Here is a 21,640-nt window from a genome sequence, read left to right on the forward strand (position 1 = left end):
TGGTTTTTAAATTACAGTTTTCAGAATGTGGATGTGCCAGCCCCCACTCCACAGGACTTTATGACATAGCAGTATAATTCCTAAGGAAAGCCACAACTGTTTCTGAGAACTCTTGTTCATTTTTTAAAGGTCAAAACAAGCATTTGTAACAGTTTGGTGACCCACCTTCTTCCCCCCTCCGTATGCACGCACGTGTCTACACACACACACACACACACACACACACACACACACACACTGAACTGCCAGCTGGCTCTGGTGAGCCCAGCTTATGTTTTGCTGATTCTTTTGTCTCTTTTACATGAGTTGAGTCAATGCACGGGAGTATTTGGATCCAAGAAAGGCACAGGTCACATGAACTTGGGAGAAAAAGAGAGAAAGGACCAACTTTGCTAATAGTCTGGACGTGCATGTTGAGGAGATGCAGTTCCAGGCTGAAAATGGAGTAACAATGGGGTGAGCAAGAAGCAGCCAAGAGGAACTGAAGCTCCAGTGAGAGGAGGGGGCTGGGAATCAAAAGAGCTCTGCGGTGAGAAATAAGCTACAACAAAAGGCCAGCTTGGGAAAAGACTTGGCAGCGGAATTAATAAGCCACATGCATCCAGCATTCCTTCCAAAGGACCAGCCAGCCACAGAGACTGGCAAAGCTACGTTGACGTGATGTACCAGTTCAGAGGAAAAGCCTCAGTCCTGTCTTTGTAGATGCAGCTTAGCACATGCAAAAAGGAACCACATATAATGTGCCTCCAGTTTAGGCTTTGGAGGGTACATGTTCTGATCAGCATCCATACCCCGTGTGGTCTATAAATACTACAGTGGTACTTCTGGTTGTGAACGGGATCCGTTCTGGAGGCCCGTTCATAACATGAAAAGAGCGCAACCTGCAACGGCGCACCTGTGCACATGTGAATTGTGATTTGCCGCTTCTGCGCATGCACGTGACATAATTTTGCACGTCTGCGCATGCGCGAGCGGCGAAACCCGGAAGTAACCCTTTCCGTTACTTCCGGGTCGCCATGGGACGTAAACTGAAAGAACATAACATGAAGCGGACGTAACATGAGGTATGACTGTATTTGAAACTTGACACATATGACCCTAGAGTCTGAATACTCTGGTAGCTACTGGACTTGGCTGGGGCAAGATCCCTACCTGAAACCCAGGGGGTCACTGCCAGTCACTGCAGACAGTACTCAGCTAGATGGAACAGTGACCCCTCTCAGTATAATGAAACTTCATGTGTTTGTGCTCCAAGTCAGGGGTGGGAAAGCTTCAGCTAGCCAGATGCAGACAAACTACTTGCTGTCCCCCTCCTAAGTGCCTTGTACTACATCAAACCAATGACCCATCTTTCTCAGTGTTATCTATGCTGATAGTGCTCCAAGGCTTCAGGCAGAGGATGTTCCTAACCTTTCCACCTTTTAACTGGAGATACTTGGGATCTGGTACCATGACCCCAGATAAAGTTTCCTTGGAGACAGAGTTCTTTGGCAACTGAAGTTGGATGGATCCATGCTCTGTGGATCTGCTGGCAACAGAGCTCTAGTCCCCTGGGCCCTCAGGAGACACTTCAGCTGCCAGACTGACGGCTGGTCTACTGACTCTTCAGTGCCCCAAGGGAACCCTAAGCAGACATCCCCACAGCTGCAACAAAGTCATTGTTTACAGACGAAGGAACTGGCAACTGCCCTCTAACTAATAATCATCTAGTACTGCTTTGAAACTCAGTCAGATGCTCCAGAACTTAGGCGAGACAACTTGGATGTCCAGCCTCAGTGGCAGGAACACTGCACTTGTTCCTGAACCAACACCTTGAACTCTCTCCACCTTGAACTCCCTCTGACCTTTACCTTGCCTCATCTTGGCTACCACCCCTCCTTGTTGGTGACCTTCCACTTGGATCATGAATGCTATACATGCTATACATGCAAAATATATTACTGTGCTATGGCCTCTTCCATTAAAACAGGTTCTGAGTTTAAGCCCCTGCAAAAGCTAAGGTCTGAGCAAGCATACGGCATCTTGATTAGCACCGGTACATCTGAGCTGTTGCACTGCCTGATAGGAAATCAAAAAGAGGCAGAAACCTCAGTGGGCTCTGTGGTCTTATCTGCTGTGTCAAATCCTATGCTAATTGAAGGATTTAATCTTCTTACTTCTAGCAGAGCCAGATACACAAATCCTTCTTCCCAATGCACAGACGGGCAAGAATGCAACACCGCTGTGACTACTCTGTTTTTGTGATGTGGGTGGCATTTGACAAGTAGGCCAAAACCCACAATTAAGGGATGTTTCTTCCTCTCCAGTAGCAGAGCAACACAACTTCATCTGCCCCACTTGCAATAAAACATATTGGTCTCTACAGCCACAGCAGGTGCTGTAACTCTCCAACCGTTTGACTTCATCCCCAAAGGCACACTCTTCTATTGTCTCCAGAGACAGACATATGTCAACCTGTGTTTCAAATTGATGTCTGGAGGGGAGGGATTTCCAAAAGTCAGTGCTTTGTCCTGGATCCTAGGAAAGTCAACCGAAAAGTCACTTTTTTTTCAGCTCAACAATTTTGGGTGTTTCCTTTTAAAAAAGCTCAGCAACTTTCAGGGTGTCCTGTTCTTTACTTTTTGAAATATGGCAACCCTACTGTTAAGGAGACAAAAGCCCAGCAGATCCAGCTGTAGTCTGTATCTAACCAATGAACTCATTTCCGAGAAATTCAGTCAAGGTGTGTGAGCGTTGTAATAATAGCTGGAACAGGGTTAGCTGAGTGAAAGAGGATTAGAATGAAGATCATCCTAGTTCCAAATGGCCCACCCACTCATGTGCTCATGTTCAGGTACCATCTGTTTATCTATCTCCATTTACAATTTCATTCAACTCTGAAAATCAGCATTTGATCAGGGTTCCACCTTCCCCTGCTCCCTGCCCATAGAAGATAAGACTTTTCACTCTCTGTAGTCATCACACTTACAGACATACAGCCATTGAATCCCATTGATTCAGTGGGTCTACTTTGAATAGGGCTAACATTGATTACAATGATGCCATCTAAGGAATCTGGATCTGATCTTCTAGCAGCGCACAGAGTCAGAATGTGTCTCTGGAATGGATCTCAACTTTGCATGCTGGCGAACTCTGTTTCAATTAGAGCAGTCATCTCCTCCACCTTCCCAAGAACCTGCCTGGGAATGGCCTTCTATACCAGGTGCAAGGAACATTCGGCCCTCTGGATGTTGCTGAACTACAACTCCCATCAGCCCCAGGCAATGGGAGTGATGCAAGTTCCAGTTCAGCAACATCTGGAGGGCCAAAGGTTCTTAAATTACAAAGGGAACACCCTTGGATTACTGAGGTCAGCCAGCTGGCTCCCTGAAGTGGCAGAAAAGTTTTTTTCCCTACTAACAAAGAAAAGGAAGCTAAGTTCATAGCCCCCTTGCAGAAATATAGGAAGTTGCCTTTTATAGAATCAGACCACTGACTCACACAGCACAATAACTGTTCACTGACCAGCAGAAGCTGTCCAGGATCTCAGGCAGGGGACATTCCCAGTCCAAACTAGAGATTCTGGGCATCAAACCAAGTACTCTGCCACTGAGCTGCAGGTTACAGCTCTTTCTCCTTCAAAGGTAATCTTACTCCACCTGTTATTTGATTTTGCCTGTCCACAATGAGTAATCCAATCTTTTGAGTGTATTTACACACACACACACACACACGTGCACACACACTAAATGCCAAAAAAATACTCTGGCCTGACATTAATTTTTAACCCCACTGGTCTGGCTCTAGTCAAAGACAAGCCTACCCATGTGCAATCTCTTTTCACCAAAGAATTGTTTTTAAAGAAGAATAAAGCAATGAGAATAAGTGCAGCCCTTTAATCTCCATTAGATGTTTTATGCTGATTCGGCGCCCTGTGATTTAGCGACAGTGAGAGAAAGGCAAATAGAAATTATGCACAGCTGTCTGAAAATCGCAGGACTGACCTGCCCAGCCGGAGCGCTTTGTGCTGCAGAGGCTGTCACCTAGCAACTGGTCCTTGCAGCTGCCAGACTACACAATGGGAGGTTGGGGGAATGGGAATACACACACCAGTCAAAGCCATGAGTTATGGGAAGGAAGCACGTGAAGAAGGGAAGGTGGGAGACATTGAATCAAGACGGTTTTTGTCCTATGGCCTAAATATTGCCCTTGGATAGCCTCTCGTGCTGAGAGTGGGCCTTCAAAACACCTGTGGCTTTGCAGGATGAGACTCTGGGTTTTTATTATTATTTATTTATTAGCTCAAGCACAAATGCGGCTGTCAAAGGAGGCTAACCCATAAAAGCAAATGGAGCACTGCCTCACTAAACACAGCCTGCCCTTAGCAAGCTCCCACCTGCTTATCTTCTTACAGTGGTACCTTGGGTTAAGTACTTAATTCGTTCTGGAGGTGCGTTCTTAACCTGAAGCACCACTTTAGCTAATGGGGCCTCCCACTGCCGCCACACCACCACCACCCAATTTCTGTTCTCATCCTGAAGCAAAGTTCTTAACCCTATTTCTGGGTTAGCGGAGTCTGTAACCTGAAGCGTATGTAACCTGAGATACCACTGTATTTACAAGCAGTCCAGTGATGGTCCAGGACAGGGGCAGAGGAACTAAAATTGGTTGGTGCTGGGTGTTATTTTGCTCTGGCTTTGCCTGTCATGGGCTTTGTCTCCACCTACTGTTGGGCTCCTTGCCTTCCCCCTTATCATTCTCAATGGGCAATAGGCTGAGTTTTGTCACCATCCTTTTCCTTACTGAGTTCTACAAAGGCAGCACTGAGACCAAGACCCTGAGGAAGACATTATGGTTGGAATTCTTCATGAGAGCTGTGCAATATTTTCTCCAGTCTGTTGTACTGTCTTGGTACTCATGTTTGCCTATAGATTATATATATATTTGCAGTTGTTTACGGCAGTGGTGACAGCAAAGTGGGCACTGTCAGCTCTTGGCCGACACCCATCAGATCAGGAATGATCAAAGTTGTATTCCAATAAAGATCTGGCTGCACTGACTGCACGAATACAGTTTCTAAAATGGGCATCTTGGACCTCATGGCGCTTATAGTCTATATTGTGCCCATCTCTTCTTTGGACTGTGACACTAATTAGCATGCAATGAGGATGATTTGCCAATTGAATACTTAACATTAGTAATTAAGAGGTGTCCAAATCCTTGCTATTATGCACAGCTGAGAGTTTCCTTTGCTGCTTAAAAAAATATGCAGAGAACATGCAATCATTGGTGATTATGGGTGATTTGATGGCAAGTCCCTAATCACACTGAAAAACAAGGATTAAAGATCTAGGCTAGCAACATCAGCAAAACTCCATTTCAAATTTTGAACAACAAATGATGCCAAAAAGTTAAAAATAAAAATTCCCTACACAGGCAATGAAGCAGTTTGTTGACTGGCATGTTTGGCTATAAAAGTCTCATTGCTTTCATTTCATCCTGACATATGCTTGTCCAGATGTAAACCTCAGTGACTGCAGTTATCTAAAATAATAGAAAATCCATAGTATCGCAGAAAGTAATAACACCATATTAAAATTCAGTGAAAACAGTGCCTTAAACTTTCAGCAAGAATTAAGAGATGTAGGCTAGGATGCTTTTAATCCACTGTGAAGCCCACTTGAGCATGCAAAAGTCATATTCATCATAGCTAATATTCTAATTCTAGCCTTTGATACTTCATTTACATGTAATCCTGCAGTCTGCCAGCAGTTGATAAGGTTTCTGATATGGCTGCATTAGGAAGGCGAGAGGGAGTGTTTCAGTCCCATTACAGCTGAGTTGTCCAGAAATGAACTCTCCAGGGAAGCTTTTCAGGTTTAAGAAGTTCACAAATCTTTCAGTATATACTCAAGTAATTTTTAATCTGGGTCAGCATCAGCACCTGGTGTCCCAGGGCAGTTGCTGTCACCCAGCATCCTGGTATGGCCCAGGGCTGCTGTCTGACATGGCCCCTTTTAAGTCTACTGCAATTTAAATTTCCCATAATGGGAAAGTGGGACATTGTCTCAGGGCACCATGTGAAATTAAAATGGCAGCTAAGCCATCTCGTAATACACAGCGGACTGTTGCTCTCTTTCTCTAGGTAAGCCCTCCAGGGCCCATTGATGAAGAAAGAGACCCACCTGAGGACACTTTGGTCAGGGCCCCCTCAGGCCTGGAAACCTCAAGCTTGGAGAAAGTGGACAGAGAGAGGTCCCCCGCCCCCATCTCTCATAATATTAGAATCTGATGGGGTTACCCACTGAAACTGAATTCTGGAAGAATCAGAACAGATAAGGAGGCACTTCTTCACGCAGCACATAGTTAAACCCTGGAATAAACCCTGGAATTAGCTCCTACAAGAGTTAGTGATGGCTACACATTTGGGTGGCTTTAAAGAGGGTTGGAGAAATTCATGGAAGGTAAGTAGGATAATAGTTACTAGCCAAGATGATGGACGTTTTAAAAACTGGTTGCTTCAAGACCATTTATGGTGAAAAGCAGTCTGTAAATATTGGAAGTAAATAAATAATTGACCCCACCCTTATTTACTGTTCCAACCAGGTTTTTTGTTTGGTTGATTGTCAAAAAATCAAGACATGCGCAAAAAATGAAAAGCCAAACAGCCAACAAAGCAACCTAGAGCATGCAGTAAATCAAAATATAAAAAGATCAGATCAGTAGAAGCTTCCATAAGTTCTTAGACCAAGATCAAGAAAGCCTAATGCAAAAAAGTTTGGCAGAAAAGTAAAAGAATGTGCATCCCAGAAATTCACCAAGTGCATAAGAATCCTCTTCGTGGAGCCATGAGATGTTGGAGGAGAGTACAAATACATTTATTTCTATTCACATAGCTTAGAAATAGGGAACATAGAATTACACCAAGCATTCCAGCCAGCTTTTTTTTTTTTAAGATGTATATTTCACTGTCCAAGCAAATACTTTTATATACGTAAGTTAGTCAAAAAGGAGAAGGGATGGAAAGACTGTGCCATTTGCCCTTCTACCAGACATGATATCTGAGGTCCAGTCCCTCTACCAGGCTCTTGAGCCTTCAAGCCCATCAGCACATGGTAGGGACTGATGTCTGTAGATTGCCAAGAGAAGAACAAGCTTTTTCAGGCCCTGCCAGTGGACCAGATATCAGCTAAGTGGCAGAGAACAGATGGCGAGGGATGGGGATAGAAACGAAGGACCTCACCGTCCTGTTCTCCCCTGCTGCCCTGCAGGCAGACTGGCTGCATAATTATTCCTGTGGAGTCAATACCACTTATTATTTCCATTGTTCTTCATGGAGCAGAGCTGCAAAAGCTGTGACCTTCTGCACTGTTCCAGCTGCTGTATATTTGCACTCCGTGTGTGTGTGTGTGTGTGTGTGTGTGTGTGTGTGTGTGTGTGTTCCTCTGTGTATGTAATATAAACTGTCCCCCCTCAAACTGGTTTTAAATTATCTTCCATTTTGCAAAGTAGGATATAATAGAAAAGTTATGATTCATTGAAAAAGATGTGCTCCCTGGCGGTGCCATTTTAAATCTCTCTACACCATTTCACAATCAATATTATCCCTGATATCAGTGGCTTGAGCTGAAAAACAACAGACTCCTAATATATTAGATACCAAACCTGGCCAATCCAACCTTCATCCTAGGGATCCTTATGATTCTCTGGCCAAGCCCACATTTCTCTCTGGATTTGGGGACCTTGCCTACTTTCAAGGATGTAACATTTGGTTCCCTCATCAGTATGAGCTAGCAGGAATGACCATCATCCCTGACCATTGGTTATGCTAGTGGAGGCTTATGGGAGTTGTCATCCAACAACATGGGGGGACCAGGTTAGCTGCCCCTGAACTACCCCTGAACTACTGAATACCCACATGTCAATGTGTAGCCAATGTTATGGGTCTGAAGCAATCATGTTAGGCGTTGTTTCTTGAAGAATGGCACCACCATAGCTCTGGAAACAATGGTTTCATTTGTATTTGTACCTTCTGTGGAAACAGCTGTTCACTAACTTTTCTTCTTCTTCCACTGCTTGAACTATCTCACTTCACGTGTCATCTAAGCAAAGGTGGCAAATTCACAGAGCTCTGCAGAATCTAGCAGTGACCTAGCCTTGGTACACATTTGCATCTGCTTCTCCAGCAGGTATCTGGAGTTCACCTATCACCTGCCACATTACATCCTTGTAGAGGCAAAGACTGCTAGAGGGAAACATTCTAACAGGGCTAGGAATTCTCTGGTGTGTAAAACCACAAATGTCCTGACACATGAATATGTATATAACTTCATTGGAAAAGACAGGTAACATTTAGAAGCAGCAGCAGCACTTAGCTAAAGACTTAGGAAAATAAAAACTATGGAATAACAAGCCAATGTTCCTCCTCCCCATTTGTTTTTGGTAGGTGCATATGATAACCTTCCCCCAAATATGGATCTTATATGTGCAGAATGAGCAAATAACCTGTCCATTAAGAGAAAATTATGCATGTTTCACAGATGAAAAGAGCCTGCTAAACCAGGCTGATGGCCTATCTAGTCCAGCATTCTGTTCTCACAGTGACCACCTAGATGTCTATGGGAAACCCTCAAGTAGGACTCAAGCACAAGAGCATCTTCCTCTCCTGTGGTGTCAAACAGCCGGTATTCAGAAGTGTTACTGCCTCTGACCGTGTTCTTGGGGAATGTATATATATCGGCTGAATTTTGTTCAATCTCTGGTTATTATGCTTAATCTCCAGCAGGCCCTGCACAACATGCAGATCCTGACTGCATGTTGTACATTCTCAAGCCATTACTTATAACCCAATGGAACCATTCAATTGATGAGCAAGTCAAGAACTTGAGATGTTCCGGCTGTCAGAGGTTAGGAAAAAGAATGCAACTTTAGGGAGATTTCTGAAAGCCAAGAATAATAATAATAATGTATTTATACCCGGCCCATCTGGCTCGGTTTCCCCAGCCACTCTGGGCAGCTTCCAACAAAATATAAAAAATACCATAAAACATCAAACATTAAAGACTTCCCTAAGCAGGGCTGCCTTCAGATGGCTTCTAAAAGTCAGATAGTTGTTTATTTCCTTGACATCTGACAGGAAGGCATTCCACAGGGTGGGCACCACTACTGAGAAGGCCCTCTGCCTGGTTCCCTGTTACTTCACTTCCTGCAGTGAGGGAACCACCAGAAGGCCCTTGGAGCTGGATCTCAGTGTCCGGGCTGAACAATGGGGGTGGAGACGCTCCTTCAGGTCTCCAATGATGCCAGTAAACCAGTTGGTCATGTGAAACTCTTTTGATGCCCTTTAAAAAAATTCCACATCAGGCCTGCTCACTAATGTGAGCAATTAGGACATTGGCTCTGTGAGCTTTATGTCACTTTAGTCCCTAGTTGACTCCCCTTGCCCTCCGTTGCACACAAGTCGGAACAAAGCTGTAAAAATATTTGTACTCCAAAGTCTGTGAGGGAAGGCAACAATGTCAGTTTGGCTGAGCAGAAGTTTTGTGGGCAGGGGAAGTTTTGTCAGAAGGAGAAGTCTTATGGAACAGATGTGGACGGGGAAGAGGACCTAGGAGGTAGGGAAGTCAAAGGGGAGGGAGTCCAGAGGGTCCTAGATCAGCTCACCTAGAAGTCCTTTTCCTCATTTTGAAAACTACCCTAAAGAAAGGCGCAGTTTATTTGAATGGATGTATATAGATAGCTAGATAGTTTGGCATTCACATTATGGAGAAGGGCCACAGTTCAGCACTAGAGATTCCACTTTGAAAGCAGAAAACTCCAGGTTCAAACCCTGGCATCTCCAGGTAGGGTTGAAAAAGATTCCAGCAGTACTGGAGTACTGCTGTCAGTCAGCGTAGACAATACTGATCTAGATGGACCAATGGTATGAGTCAATATAAGGCAGCTTCCTATGCTCAGTTTTAAAATTTTATTTCTGGACTTCATTCAGACTGCTGGACATGTGCGTTCTCAGTCCCTTGTGTGTGTTCAGTCTAAGGGCTAATCCACACATCAGCTTCTTGCCCTCTGCTTTCCAAGGAAAAATCTGCTCTTTAGTGATAGATTGGAATAAATGGCAACCCGGGTGAAACCAGATTGAACACTAAAGAGCAGTTATCCCCAGGGAAAAGCAGTGGGATCAGAGGAAGTGTGGATTAGCCCTCAGTTACCAATGAAGTACAGTGCAAAAGGAATTGCATCACATTCCTTTTTGTAACCTAATTTATCTGCACACACTAGAAGCAGCAGGGTGGGGCTGAGGAGTGTGTGTGTGAGAGAGAGATAACCAATGAACAGCAGGACACTTTAAACCTTCAGGAAACTGTCCATGTGCCAATTCCAGACATACTTTTGGAAAATCTCAGTAATAAACCCAAAGGAAAGAGGAGCATGACATTTTCAGCAGACTCCTCCACAGCAATAATGGGATGCAATATGCCGGGGAATCTGTTCACCCCAAATTATCTCTACCCATTCCTCCAACTCACTTTGTTTCTAGACAGACAGCAACCCATTTTGCTTTAAAACGTTCTGACTAGTGTGAAGCTTGAGAACTGTTGAGACAGTGCCCTAAAGCCAAAATAATACTCTGGTACAATCTGCCTGCATTGTTTATTTCAAAGTGTGTGGTGGTGGCGGCAGCAGCAGCAGCGGAGGGAGAATCCTTTGGAGAATATTCACAGTTCAGTGGTGCTCAGGACAGTGGTGTTGGTGCATCTGTTTTCCTCCAATGGTTGGCTGCATTCTCCCGCCTGATACTAATACCAGTGACAATTTAGTAACATAACCACTGGCATGAAAAATCTGGCTTCTATAGGAACAGATGGTGGCCACTTTGGCAGGTTAATTTTAGGCTTCAGTAGATGTTCACTTAGTCAGCATGGCTTTAGTATCAGAGAAGGAATATGGAAAAACATGGGTAAGGGAAACGAGAAGAGGATATTGCAACAGATTATAAAATTGTAGAGTGTGAAGGGGCTAAGGCTGCAATCCTGTACCTGCTGACTAGGGAATAATTCTGATGAAACACAGTGAGAGTTACTTCTGAGGAAATATGCTTAGGATTGCACTCTGCAGCTTTCAGATATTTGAAGGATGTTCAGCTAAGGATTCCCAGTTTTTCATTAACTGCATTTAAATGTAGTTAGCATATTGAACCATGGGCATAGCCAGGCTTTGTGATTGGGGGTGGCTTGATGTTGGGGGTGCAGAATCTCAGTTAGTTAAATATTTTTATTGATTTACTTGTTTTAGGGGGGGCAGCTGCCCCTATCCCACCCCCCTTAGCTGTCCATATATTGAATATACTGGGTTGAGGGGTATATCTACATACTAGATTCACTCATCCCCCCCCCCCCCGGGACAAATAAGGAGGTTTCAAAAGGAGGTTAATGTGATTTTCCTGCCAGCTTTCTCCAACATGGTACCCTTTGGGTGGAGGACAGTTCTTTCAGCATCAGCCGACATGACTAATGGTCAGGCATAAGGTGGGGAAGGCTGAATATGTATGTGGGAGAAAGGAAGGAAGAAGTTCTATACTGATTCAGACCACTGTTCACTTATGTATTATGCTGTCTCACAACCAGTGGCGAAGCTTCAAGCTCTGGCGCGGGGGGTGGGGGTGGTGGAGAGCAGCCGGAGGTGTGGCTGGCACACATCCTGGGGGCATGGCACGCTGCTCGCAGGGGCGTGGCGTGCATCCCAGGGTGTGGTGCGCTGCCCAAAGGGGTGTGGCATGCTTCCTGGGGGCATGGCGCGCTGCCTGAGGGTGTGGTGCCCAGCATGGGGGGGCAGCCGCGATGGCACCCCACCAGGATCGTGCCGCTGGGGGTGGTATGCTCCCCCCGCACCCCTGTTCCTCCGCCAGTGCTCACAACAGTGATTTCAGACAGGGATGGATCCCATACCTAACTGGTGATTGAAGCTGGGACCTGATTTGCTCGCACAGGATGTAATGATGACTACCAACATGGATGACTTTAAGGAGAATTAGATAAATTTGGAGCAGAGAACGCTGTCAAAATGCCTCTGAAAACCAGCTGAATGGAATCGCAAGTTGGAAGAACACTGTTGCACTTAGGTCCTGCTTGCAGGTTTCCTGTGGGCATCTGCTTGGCCACTGTGAGAACAGGACACTGGACTAGATAATCCTTTGGCTTCATCCCGCAGAGCTCTCCTTATGTTCTTATGCCAAGCAGGTGCTCTACCAGTGAGCTAGGACCCTTCCCTAGAACGACTTGTGATGCAGTTGTGAAGGAAGCTAACTTACGCCACTCAGACTGTGTACACGGGGCATTTTATTCTAGAACAAATTGGAGACTCAGTATTTGCTTTTTCAATGTAGTCTACACACAATCTAGATCTATTGCATTGTTTTATTTATTGAATTGCACCTGAAAAGCAGTTCAAGAAACTGGTTTCATTTAAAAAAACAAAACTTCTTGCAAATTGATTCTGCATTATGCTGCACTGTAATTTGAAAACAGATGTAGGCTGTCCTGGCAAAGTGTGTGTGTGCAGAAGAGTATATCCAATGACACTGGGTGGCTGTACACCAATACTACAAACCCCACTTCCTTCTTCATTCACCTGGGAGATGTGCAGGGTGCAAAAGGCAAGGATAACTTAATCAAGGGGCGGGTTTTCAAACAAGTGACAAGTAGCCACACCCACCCTTGAAGATGGCAGGACCTAGAATCAATCTAGATTGAAAGCAGCATGTTAAGGAAAAACATGAATTATTTTGGACTGATATTAGTGTATACACAGCTTCAGTGTAGACACGGGCATCATATGACCAAGTCAGCTTACCTTCTCACCCATCATGTGAGTAGGGCTTGCTTATGATCAAGTGGTAAGAGTGGATGTGGGATAGAAAATGAGACCCTCCAAATAGGACACTGTCTCAATTTAGGAAGGAGTTCCAATCCTGGCTTCTAAACTGACTGAAGACTCCAGATAGCATGTGGGAGAGGAGAAGACACCAGTGTTGTAACAGGTCTCCCATTCTGAGGTTCGCTGGTTAAGAATTTGATGGTGTTTTTAAGTATTTGGAGCAAACGCCACACAATTCTATGTGTGTATTTCCTTCCACTCTTTGTACTGTTTTGAACTTTGGAGGTCTTGGGGGCATTTGAACAAAATGGTCTTACCTGCTTTCCATCCAGCGTGTACAGCTTTTTGACGACTCCTGTTTCCAGCTTTATGGCTTCTGTGATATCGGTGAGAACTTGCTCAAAGGAATGTGCTGTCTTCTTATTCAGCAGCACACGGACAGCCTTCCTGGGTTTCACCCCACTCCGAATGATGGTCACCAGCTTGGGGCGCACGAAATCCTTGTTCTCCCTGGCCTGACCACTGTTGCTACTGGCCAGGGACTGAGGCGCTTTCATGTTGGCGGAGGTTTTCACGTTGACAGACCAGTTGGGGTTGACATTCTTGGTATACTCCACTTTCTTAAAAAAGTTGTCAGATGAACATACGTAACTTTCCCCTTTTGAGAACGGAAAAGAGAGAAGGGGTTAGAAAACAACAGTGACAATATAGCAATGGGGTATTTCAAATAAAATTAGAGCCAGAGGAAGAGAAGTTCCTCCTGCAATCACATTTCTTAAACACAGATGGATTTCTAAAACAGTGGGAAGTGCCCAGTGGGCATTATCAATTTATCAACCTTCCTGATACAGCAACAGTTATTCCAGGAGAGGGCCCAGTATTTATGTAATTTTAAAGGCTGTGGTAGCAGGAGCAGTGGTGGCCAAAATTCACCCTCCCCTTCAGTAGTACCAGAAATACCTCCCACCTTCCTCTCTCTCACACACACTCACAGACACACATTCTATTCCAGAGGCGGGGAATGTTTGGCCCATGGATGAAATTTGGCTGACCAGCATACCCACCTACCCCTGCAATTGCTGCTGTGATGGCTCACACCAGAATTCAGATTCCTCTGTTGAGGCACCGAAAGAGGAGCAATTTTTGCACCCCACCCCCCGCCAGCGCCCTTGGCAGGGACCAGCTTAGCCAACTCCTAGGTACAACAACAATGAATGGCATTGTCACTGCTCCCCAACAACCCTTTCTGCACATGGGTGCTTCTGTGCCCTCATGATTCCGCCATGAAAACTGCAGGAAAGATCTGCATGCTGGCATACCGCTCCAGATTTGGTCACTTCTGTGATTTTCCAGGTAAAGAGGGCTGCAAACACATCCCACCCACCTCCCACCCCCTTGGAATCAAATAACAAGGAAATGAGCTTTGAGTATGCTCTGTGTTCCATTAGTTTTCCGGAAGTGGCTCTTAGGTGATGTGAAAGCTCAAAAATAATGTGGAAATGAACAGAGAAGCATCAGGGAAATGGAATAAACTGCCAGGTGTGATGCAGCAGGTAAGAGCAGGGCTCTGATACACCATCCATTCTCTCCCCCTCATTCTGCCTTTTCACTTTATTTCCTTTCACCCCTCTTTGTCCCCTCCCTAGTCTTTGTCCCCTCTCTAGTCTCCCCATTTGGACTTAGAATACAGTTTCCAATGGGACATACGTAAAAATATATAAAACTAATAGTTGTGCAGTGGATGCAGTGTGTGTGTGTGTGTGTGTGTGTGTGTGTGTGTAAGCATATTAAGAAGATTAACACTTTCCTTCCCAATTGCAACCCCCACCATAGCTGTCAACATTTCCCTTTTTTTAAGGGAAATTCCCTAATTCCGAATAGGATTTTCCCTTAAAAAAAGGAAAAAGGTGACAGCTATGACCCCCACACTCACCCAAAATTGCTTCCAGATTACAATTAGGTTTAACAAACAACTTTCATTGACACCAATTTAAACTTAATGAACACTTGACCATTTTAAGCACAATGTAACACTGATTAAGCAGCCATTAAACACTGAAACAGCAGCGCGAGAAAGGTTTTAAAAATGCAGCAACCAAAAAAATAAATAAAAGTTAACTACAGCAATTAAAAGCAGTTCCGAAAGGGAGCAACCATTTATGCAAAAAAAAACCTTCCCCCAAAGAACGAGTTTAGAATACTATTAGAGTTAAGGTGATATGAGATATGCAGTTTCATACACAATGGAACAAACAGTCAAGACCAGGGGAGGAACATTGTTTGATTGTCTGAGGTGGTTGTGATGTCACAAAACATTCATAAACATCTGAAGTGCTAAGGAAAAGGCTTTTATTTAAATGCACATATTTACAGAATCATAGAATTATAGAGCTGGAAGGACCCCGAGGGTCATATAATCCAACCCCCTGCAATGCAAGAATCTCAATTAGATCATATATGACAGATGGCCAGCCAACCTCTGCTTAAAAGCCTCCAAGGAAGGAGAGTCCATCACCTCTTGTGGGGGTCTGTTCCAGACTTATTTTCCTAATTGCTGAGTGCATTTAATGTAACTATAAAGAGGAACAGTATTTCAACAAAAAAGGAGCTGTTATCCATATTTTAGTAAGAAACTACTTTCAAAACATTCCTCAAAGGATTACAACCAACAGAATAGTTGCCAAGAGGACACTATCCCAGATCAAAAATGAGACACTTGTTATCATGTACAATAAGAAATTCTTATATACATAAAGGGAGAGAATCTGTCTCTCTGATTTGCTTCTTGCAGGAACAGCTATTCTGATGAAAACTGGAGCCATAGAAAGATGTCTCTGCTGCACTGTTGAATCTACTGAAAGAGATATGACCTTGAGGCAACAGCAATCAAACAACCTGTCAACTAATACTACGGCTGTCAGTGATATAATTACTTCTCTACATTGCAATTTATCTAACAAACCAACACCTTATGCTCACTCATCACATGGGGAAAATTAGACCATGCCCAAATTCAACAGACAAGCTAGAATAAAAATCAATAAGTTAAAATTAATTTCAGCCTGCCAATTTAAGAGCTGTGATCATATTACTGACTATAGCAACAATCCTATGCACATTAATTTATTTGGGCCTTACTTCTGAGTAAACAAACACCAGATTAGGATGCCTAGTATGTTTTGCATCACTGTTGAATTTTGTTCTCAAAATAATCCCAAATGATTTTTCACATGCATAGCCAGGCATGGCTTCCTGGTGCCTTCCAGATGTTGCTGGATTGCAACCCTAAATCTGGAGGACACAATGCAGGAATATATAGAGGCCAAAGGACAGAAACACCTTGGTTGAAGGAGGACTTCAACCAAAACTCTTTCTGCCCCTACCATTGGTAACCAGGAGTCAGAGTCTTCTCCAGATCATAGAGCCACAGTCTGAACCAGAAGGATAAAGGCATGCTGCTACAGGATAAGCCTCTGGGGTCAGTGTCCCTCCAGCCCAAGAATGTGGCACTAATGGCCTCAGACTCGGATTATTCCATTAGAGGTAAGCCAGCAGGACCAGAGACCCCCACATTTCTGCCTTAATAGGAGACTACGGGAGAGGGCTAGGCCCCTTTAATTAAAGGAGAACCTTCTAGTGCAAGTGGGGAAACAATTGGGATGTTTTTTGCTGAAGCAATGTCAGAACTCTGTGCTGCTTGAATCTTGCATCTAGAATGAACCTTGCCCTGCCCTGGCCCCTGGCTCTCTCCTAATCACAGAGCAAGTGACCTACCTTCAAGTATTATTGTCATAGAGAAGGGTAGGGAACATCAGTCCCAGGGGGTGTATGTAGACCTCTATCCATCCCTTAGGGCTCTTCCCCATGCCACCTCCCTCAATCTTCTCTGCTCTGTGCTCTACTTAAGTGAGAGCTTTTGCCTGGCTTGAATTTGTCACTGAACCTTTGTAATGCCTCCTGCTTGCTGGGATAAAGAGATGCGAGTGTGCAGAACCTCTGACTTTTGCCTGGCTGTGCAGAGGTAAGTGCCTACATCGCTCTGCCTACTTTTCCCTCTGGCCCCACCCACCTTAGACAGGACCTCAAGTTTTTCCTGTCATACACAACTGGTGGATTAAGGCAAGAATCTATTTCATAGAATATTAAGAGTTGAAAGGAAGCTTCTGGGCTGTCCAGATTAATCTTCTAGAGCTACTGCTGGAATTGTAGCTAAAGATGGATTTGTGATGGACCTTTAGCCAGTTCATTAACTTTGTATTTCAGGTGTCGCAAGACTCTTTGGAGGGTTTTTTGCCATAGCAGACCAGCAGGGAATTTCAGACCTCTAGAATTCATTAACTTTGAAAGGGAACATCTAGGGAATGTAACTGATATCTAAATATCTGTTGATGCCTGAGATCTGCAGGTCCAGGACATCTTTTCAGCTGGAACTTGCTGGAACTCAGTTCTCAGGTGGGCACCATTATCATTCTAAAAGAACAAGGGAGGTGTTCATGATGAGTTCCAGCACCTCTTTTTCTAGAAAAATAGCACCATGCAGATCTATTGTGTGCTATGAAATACATTAAAAGAACATGTATGTTTTCACATCAGCAGAGGATGAAACAGAAGACAACTTGTGTAAAATAAACCAATTGCAGCAGAAAGGAAAATATCAGATGAAAACCTGAGTGAATGTCAGAATAAATTAAGGCCCTTTTGTACATCCCTTCTGTGAACCCCAAATGCTGATTCGCATCATGATCTTCAGAAGGAAAAAGAAGTCCATCTTCTGTAGCAAAAGATGAGCAGGTGTCACTGGATAAGGGATGCATTCACTTCTGCACTAGGTCCAGACAAGTCTTCATCAGCCTGGTTCCCTCCAGATATTTTGGACTACAATTATCCTTATTGAGGGTCACTAATTAATGCTGACTTCTTTTTTCTTCACTGTTTCCTCAAAGCACCCTCCCCAAGAGCCTGTGTCCTTGCATGTCCTTAGGTGTTTACAGAAAGCTCAGGATGCTGAGTAGAAGCTCATTTCACTCAGCATATGGCAAGGTTTACAGCACAAGGAAGCCTCTAATAAGCTTAAAGCAAATGAATGAATAGCACTTACTTATTCTATTGTGTCTACAGCACTAATGCTCATACAACAGCATAGGTGAGCTGGTATGGAGGAAATACATTTATATATTTAGTCATGTTCGTGTGTGTGTTTTTTTCTCCATCTTCAATCAAGCAAACCTTCCTTCTCCCTTTCTCCTTGGAGGGGGTAAAATCTGTTCAACATCTCTGCCAAGCTGCTAGGCTTTCCATAATGAACATTTTATTGTTGCTTTAATTGAGTCACTGTTGTTTCTGCTTGGATTTTACAAATGGAATTTTATGGAACTAAATTGCATATATTTTAAATCACTTCTGCTTGTAAATTTTCTTGTACAGGGAGTCGATGGATCAAGGCAATCAATCAATCAGCACATGGTACTAGAATACCCTAATAGTATGTAAATTGTCAGTTCAGGAGAACTGGGAATCAAGTGGATTGGTGAGAATGAGTGACAAAAATACCCTTGAGGGGGAGTGGGAAATATGTGTCAACTTTCCCCCACTCACCCAATGATATTTACAGCAGAGACGTAATCCTATCCACGGACCATATGCAACACCATTCAAGATGCTGAAATTCTTTTACTACTCAGTGCAATACCAGAAGTGTAACACGCAAGTCTGGCTTTGACAACTCTAAGTGGCTGTACCACAATTCAAGAAACACACCCTGAATATTACTGCAATGCCATAAACATTATGCTTCTGAGTACCAGTTGCTTAGAATCACAGGTGAGAAGAGTGCTGCTGTGTTCAGATTCTGTTTGTGGGCTTATCATGTAGGTATCTGGTTGGCCATTGTGAAAACAGGATGATGGACTACAGTGGTACCTCGGGTTACAAACACCTCAGGTTACAAACACTTCAGGTTACAGACTCTGCTAACCCGGAAGTAGTACCTCGAGTTAAGAACTTTACTTCAGGATGAGAGCAGAAATCACATGCTGGTGGTGCGGCAGCAGCAAGAGGCCCCATTAGCTAAAGTGGTACCTCAAGTTAAGAACGGACCTCCGGAATGAATTAAGTTTGTAACCAGAGGTACCACTGTATATGGACCATTGGCTGATCCAGCAGTTCTCCCTATTTTTTTGTTTTGTTTTGTTTTGTTCCTAGCTTGTATGTAGCTAACCACTCAGACAACCAGACGGCTTGTCTGGTTAATAATAATAATAATAATAATAATAATAATAATAATAATAATGTTATTATGAAAAAACAAACAAAAAAAATTCCTTCCATTAGCATCTTAAAGACCAACTAAGTTAGTTCTTAGTATGAACTAAGTTAGTTCTTGGTATCTGAAGAAGTGTGCATGCACACGAAAGCTCATACCAAGGTATCTGAAGAAGTGTGCATGCACACGAAAGCTCATACCAAGAACTAACTTAGTTGGTCTTTAAGGTGCTACTGGAAGGATTTTTTTTCATTTTGTTTTGACTATGGCAGACCAACACGGCTACCTATCTGTAAATGTTATTATGTATACCCTGTCCATCTGGCTAGGTTTCCCCAGCCACGTTAAAAACTTCCCGATACAGGGCTGCCTTCAGATGTCTCCAAAAATTGTGTAGTTCTTAATCTCCTTGACATCTGATGGAAGGGTGTTCCACAGAGAGGGCGCTCCCAAGAGATATTACCAAAACTCCTCCACCCTCCACATGCTCAGAAATCTGAGTCTTGGGGGACTGTAACACTTACCTCCAATACAAGGCAAATGTATTTGGTTGTCTTAGATATCAACTGAAAACCAGTTCCCCACTACAGTGGTACCTCAGATTACATACGCTTCAGGTTAAGAACGTTGCTTCAGGATAAGAACAGAAATCGGGCTCTGGCGGTGCGGCAGCAGCAGGAGGCCCTATTAGCTAAAGTAGTGCTTCAGGTTAAGAATAGTTTCAGGTTAAGAACGAACCTCTAGAACGAATTAAGTACTTAACCTGAGGTACCACTGTACATGAATGATCCTACCTGACGTCTTTTTGTACATCTATGATGAGGAGAATATTTCTTAACGTTCACTTCTGCTATTATTATTATTATTATTATTATTATTATTATTAACAAACCACCATCCCACATTACATCCAAACTTGGGAGAAGCTGCAATCAACCTGTAGTATGTTCTGAAACCACTGTTTAAGCAAATCACTTATTCCTGAGTTTGGAGGTAACGGAAAACTATGGTTTGCTTAAAAGTGGAAGTTAAAGTTTCTGATCTCCTTTTGATGGTTTTTAAGAGGGGAGCGGGAGGGAGCATGCAAGCCATTCTATCACAGGTCCATTTGCAATATCATGGTTGCCTATTAGGTCTGAATTGGCTCTGTGACTTTGGAATGATTGTCCAGCTTGTATTTCTATTCAAGTCAGAGGAGAATCCTGTTCCTTTTTCTCTCCTGCTTGATTTTTATGTTTTGAACTGCCTGTTTGGTTGAAGGATGGTATACAAATGAATGAATGAATGAATGAATGTAGAAGCACCAGCTAGATGGGAAGGAAAGAGAGCAGAGAGTTAGAAGATAATGGCTGGGAGGAATTAGAGCTTATTAAATCTTGGCTGGGGAAATGGCTCATCTTAATGAAATCTGATTTGAGCCTGGCAGAACTCAAAACATTACTACTATTGGGTTGGTGATAGACTGCCTCCAGACCACTCTCAACCTAATTCTGCCCCACGGGAGATGGAGGAGATGAAGAAAGAGCAGACCTGGGGTCTGCATCTTTTCTTAGGATTTTCTAGCTTTTGAAAGGGAAAAGCACACTCTGATTATGACATAGTTATGACATAGTTGCGTACTGGTACTTCCCTTTTAAACACTGATAGCACCTGTGCTCTACAACCAGATGTCTCTGTTGTGTTGTTTTTGATGCTTGCTAAAAATTCTTTTGTTTAGGCAAGGCAGACATTCTTAAACTCTCTTGGTTTTATATATGCAGTAGAACCTCGGTTGTCAAACGTAATCTGTTCTGGAAGAGCTTTTGACTTCCGAAACATTCGACAACCGAGGCACAATGGGCTGTCGGCAATTTCAATGGAGAAAATGGAGAAACGCGCTTCAGAAGCTGGTTGACATCCAAGAGGCATTCGAAAACGGAAGCATTCACTTCCAGGTTTTCGGCATGATTTCGGGTTCCAAATCATTCAGCTTCAGAGACGCTTCAGAGACCGAGGTTCCACTGTATACTGAGAGTTTTATTATGTTTGCTCACCTGCTTGTTTTGATAGTCTGTAAATCCTATTGGTATTTTCCTGTAAACATTTTTTACTATTTTATATAAACCCGGTCTTTTTCTTCCTGGGGATACTGAACCTCCCCCCACCCACATATTAAAAGTGTGGTGCTTACTGTAACAACTTCATGGTGAGTGCCGTGTAAACCAATTGCAGACTTTTATTTTATTAAGTAGCCTATAAATTTTGTTACATATGTAAAAGCGCTGAAAGTTCAAGAGTTTTTCAAAAAAGACTAAGAGACCACATTTGCAGACTAACATTTCATGATAGCAAACCCATATTTCCCATGATGTATTCCAGAGGTGGGAACCCAAGACTCAGCTTTCACTTTACAGGAATTTACCATTTGAATGTGCTCCTCCAGGGCTCTTTATAGAAACTGAGGCTGCTGAAAAGGCCAAAGATTATTCTTGCTGTGAATCCTAGAAAACCTGCTCCCTGACTTGCAGGACTTTTGCTACCTGATCA

General features: G+C 43.6%; 1 protein-coding gene and 1 long non-coding RNA gene across 5 annotated transcripts in view; one reads left to right on the forward strand and one right to left on the reverse strand.

The window, feature by feature from the left end:
• DCX (doublecortin) overlaps positions 1–21,640 on the reverse strand; it is a 106,033-nt gene that overhangs the window by 71,607 nt on the left and 12,786 nt on the right. For all 3 annotated transcript variants that reach the window (XM_081847196.1, XM_081847195.1, XM_081847197.1), the window contains exon 3: positions 13,170–13,510. In XM_081847196.1, the coding sequence (XP_081703322.1) occupies positions 13,170–13,510 (341 nt within the window). The remainder of the gene's footprint in view (positions 1–13,169; positions 13,511–21,640) is intronic.
• On the forward strand, positions 3,459–15,907 carry LOC309333641. Of its 2 annotated transcripts, XR_014152629.1 has the most exons (3): positions 4,098–4,136; positions 6,125–6,443; positions 15,644–15,907. It is a non-coding gene; the product is annotated as an uncharacterized lncRNA (long non-coding RNA). The 2 variants fall into 2 exon arrangements; XR_014152628.1 differs by lacking the exon at positions 6,125–6,443 and having other exon boundaries at positions 3,459–4,136.

This window comes from Podarcis erhardii (genome assembly GCF_964252035.2).
Source record: "Podarcis erhardii genome assembly, chromosome: Z".
NCBI lineage: Eukaryota > Metazoa > Chordata > Lepidosauria > Squamata > Lacertidae > Podarcis > Podarcis erhardii.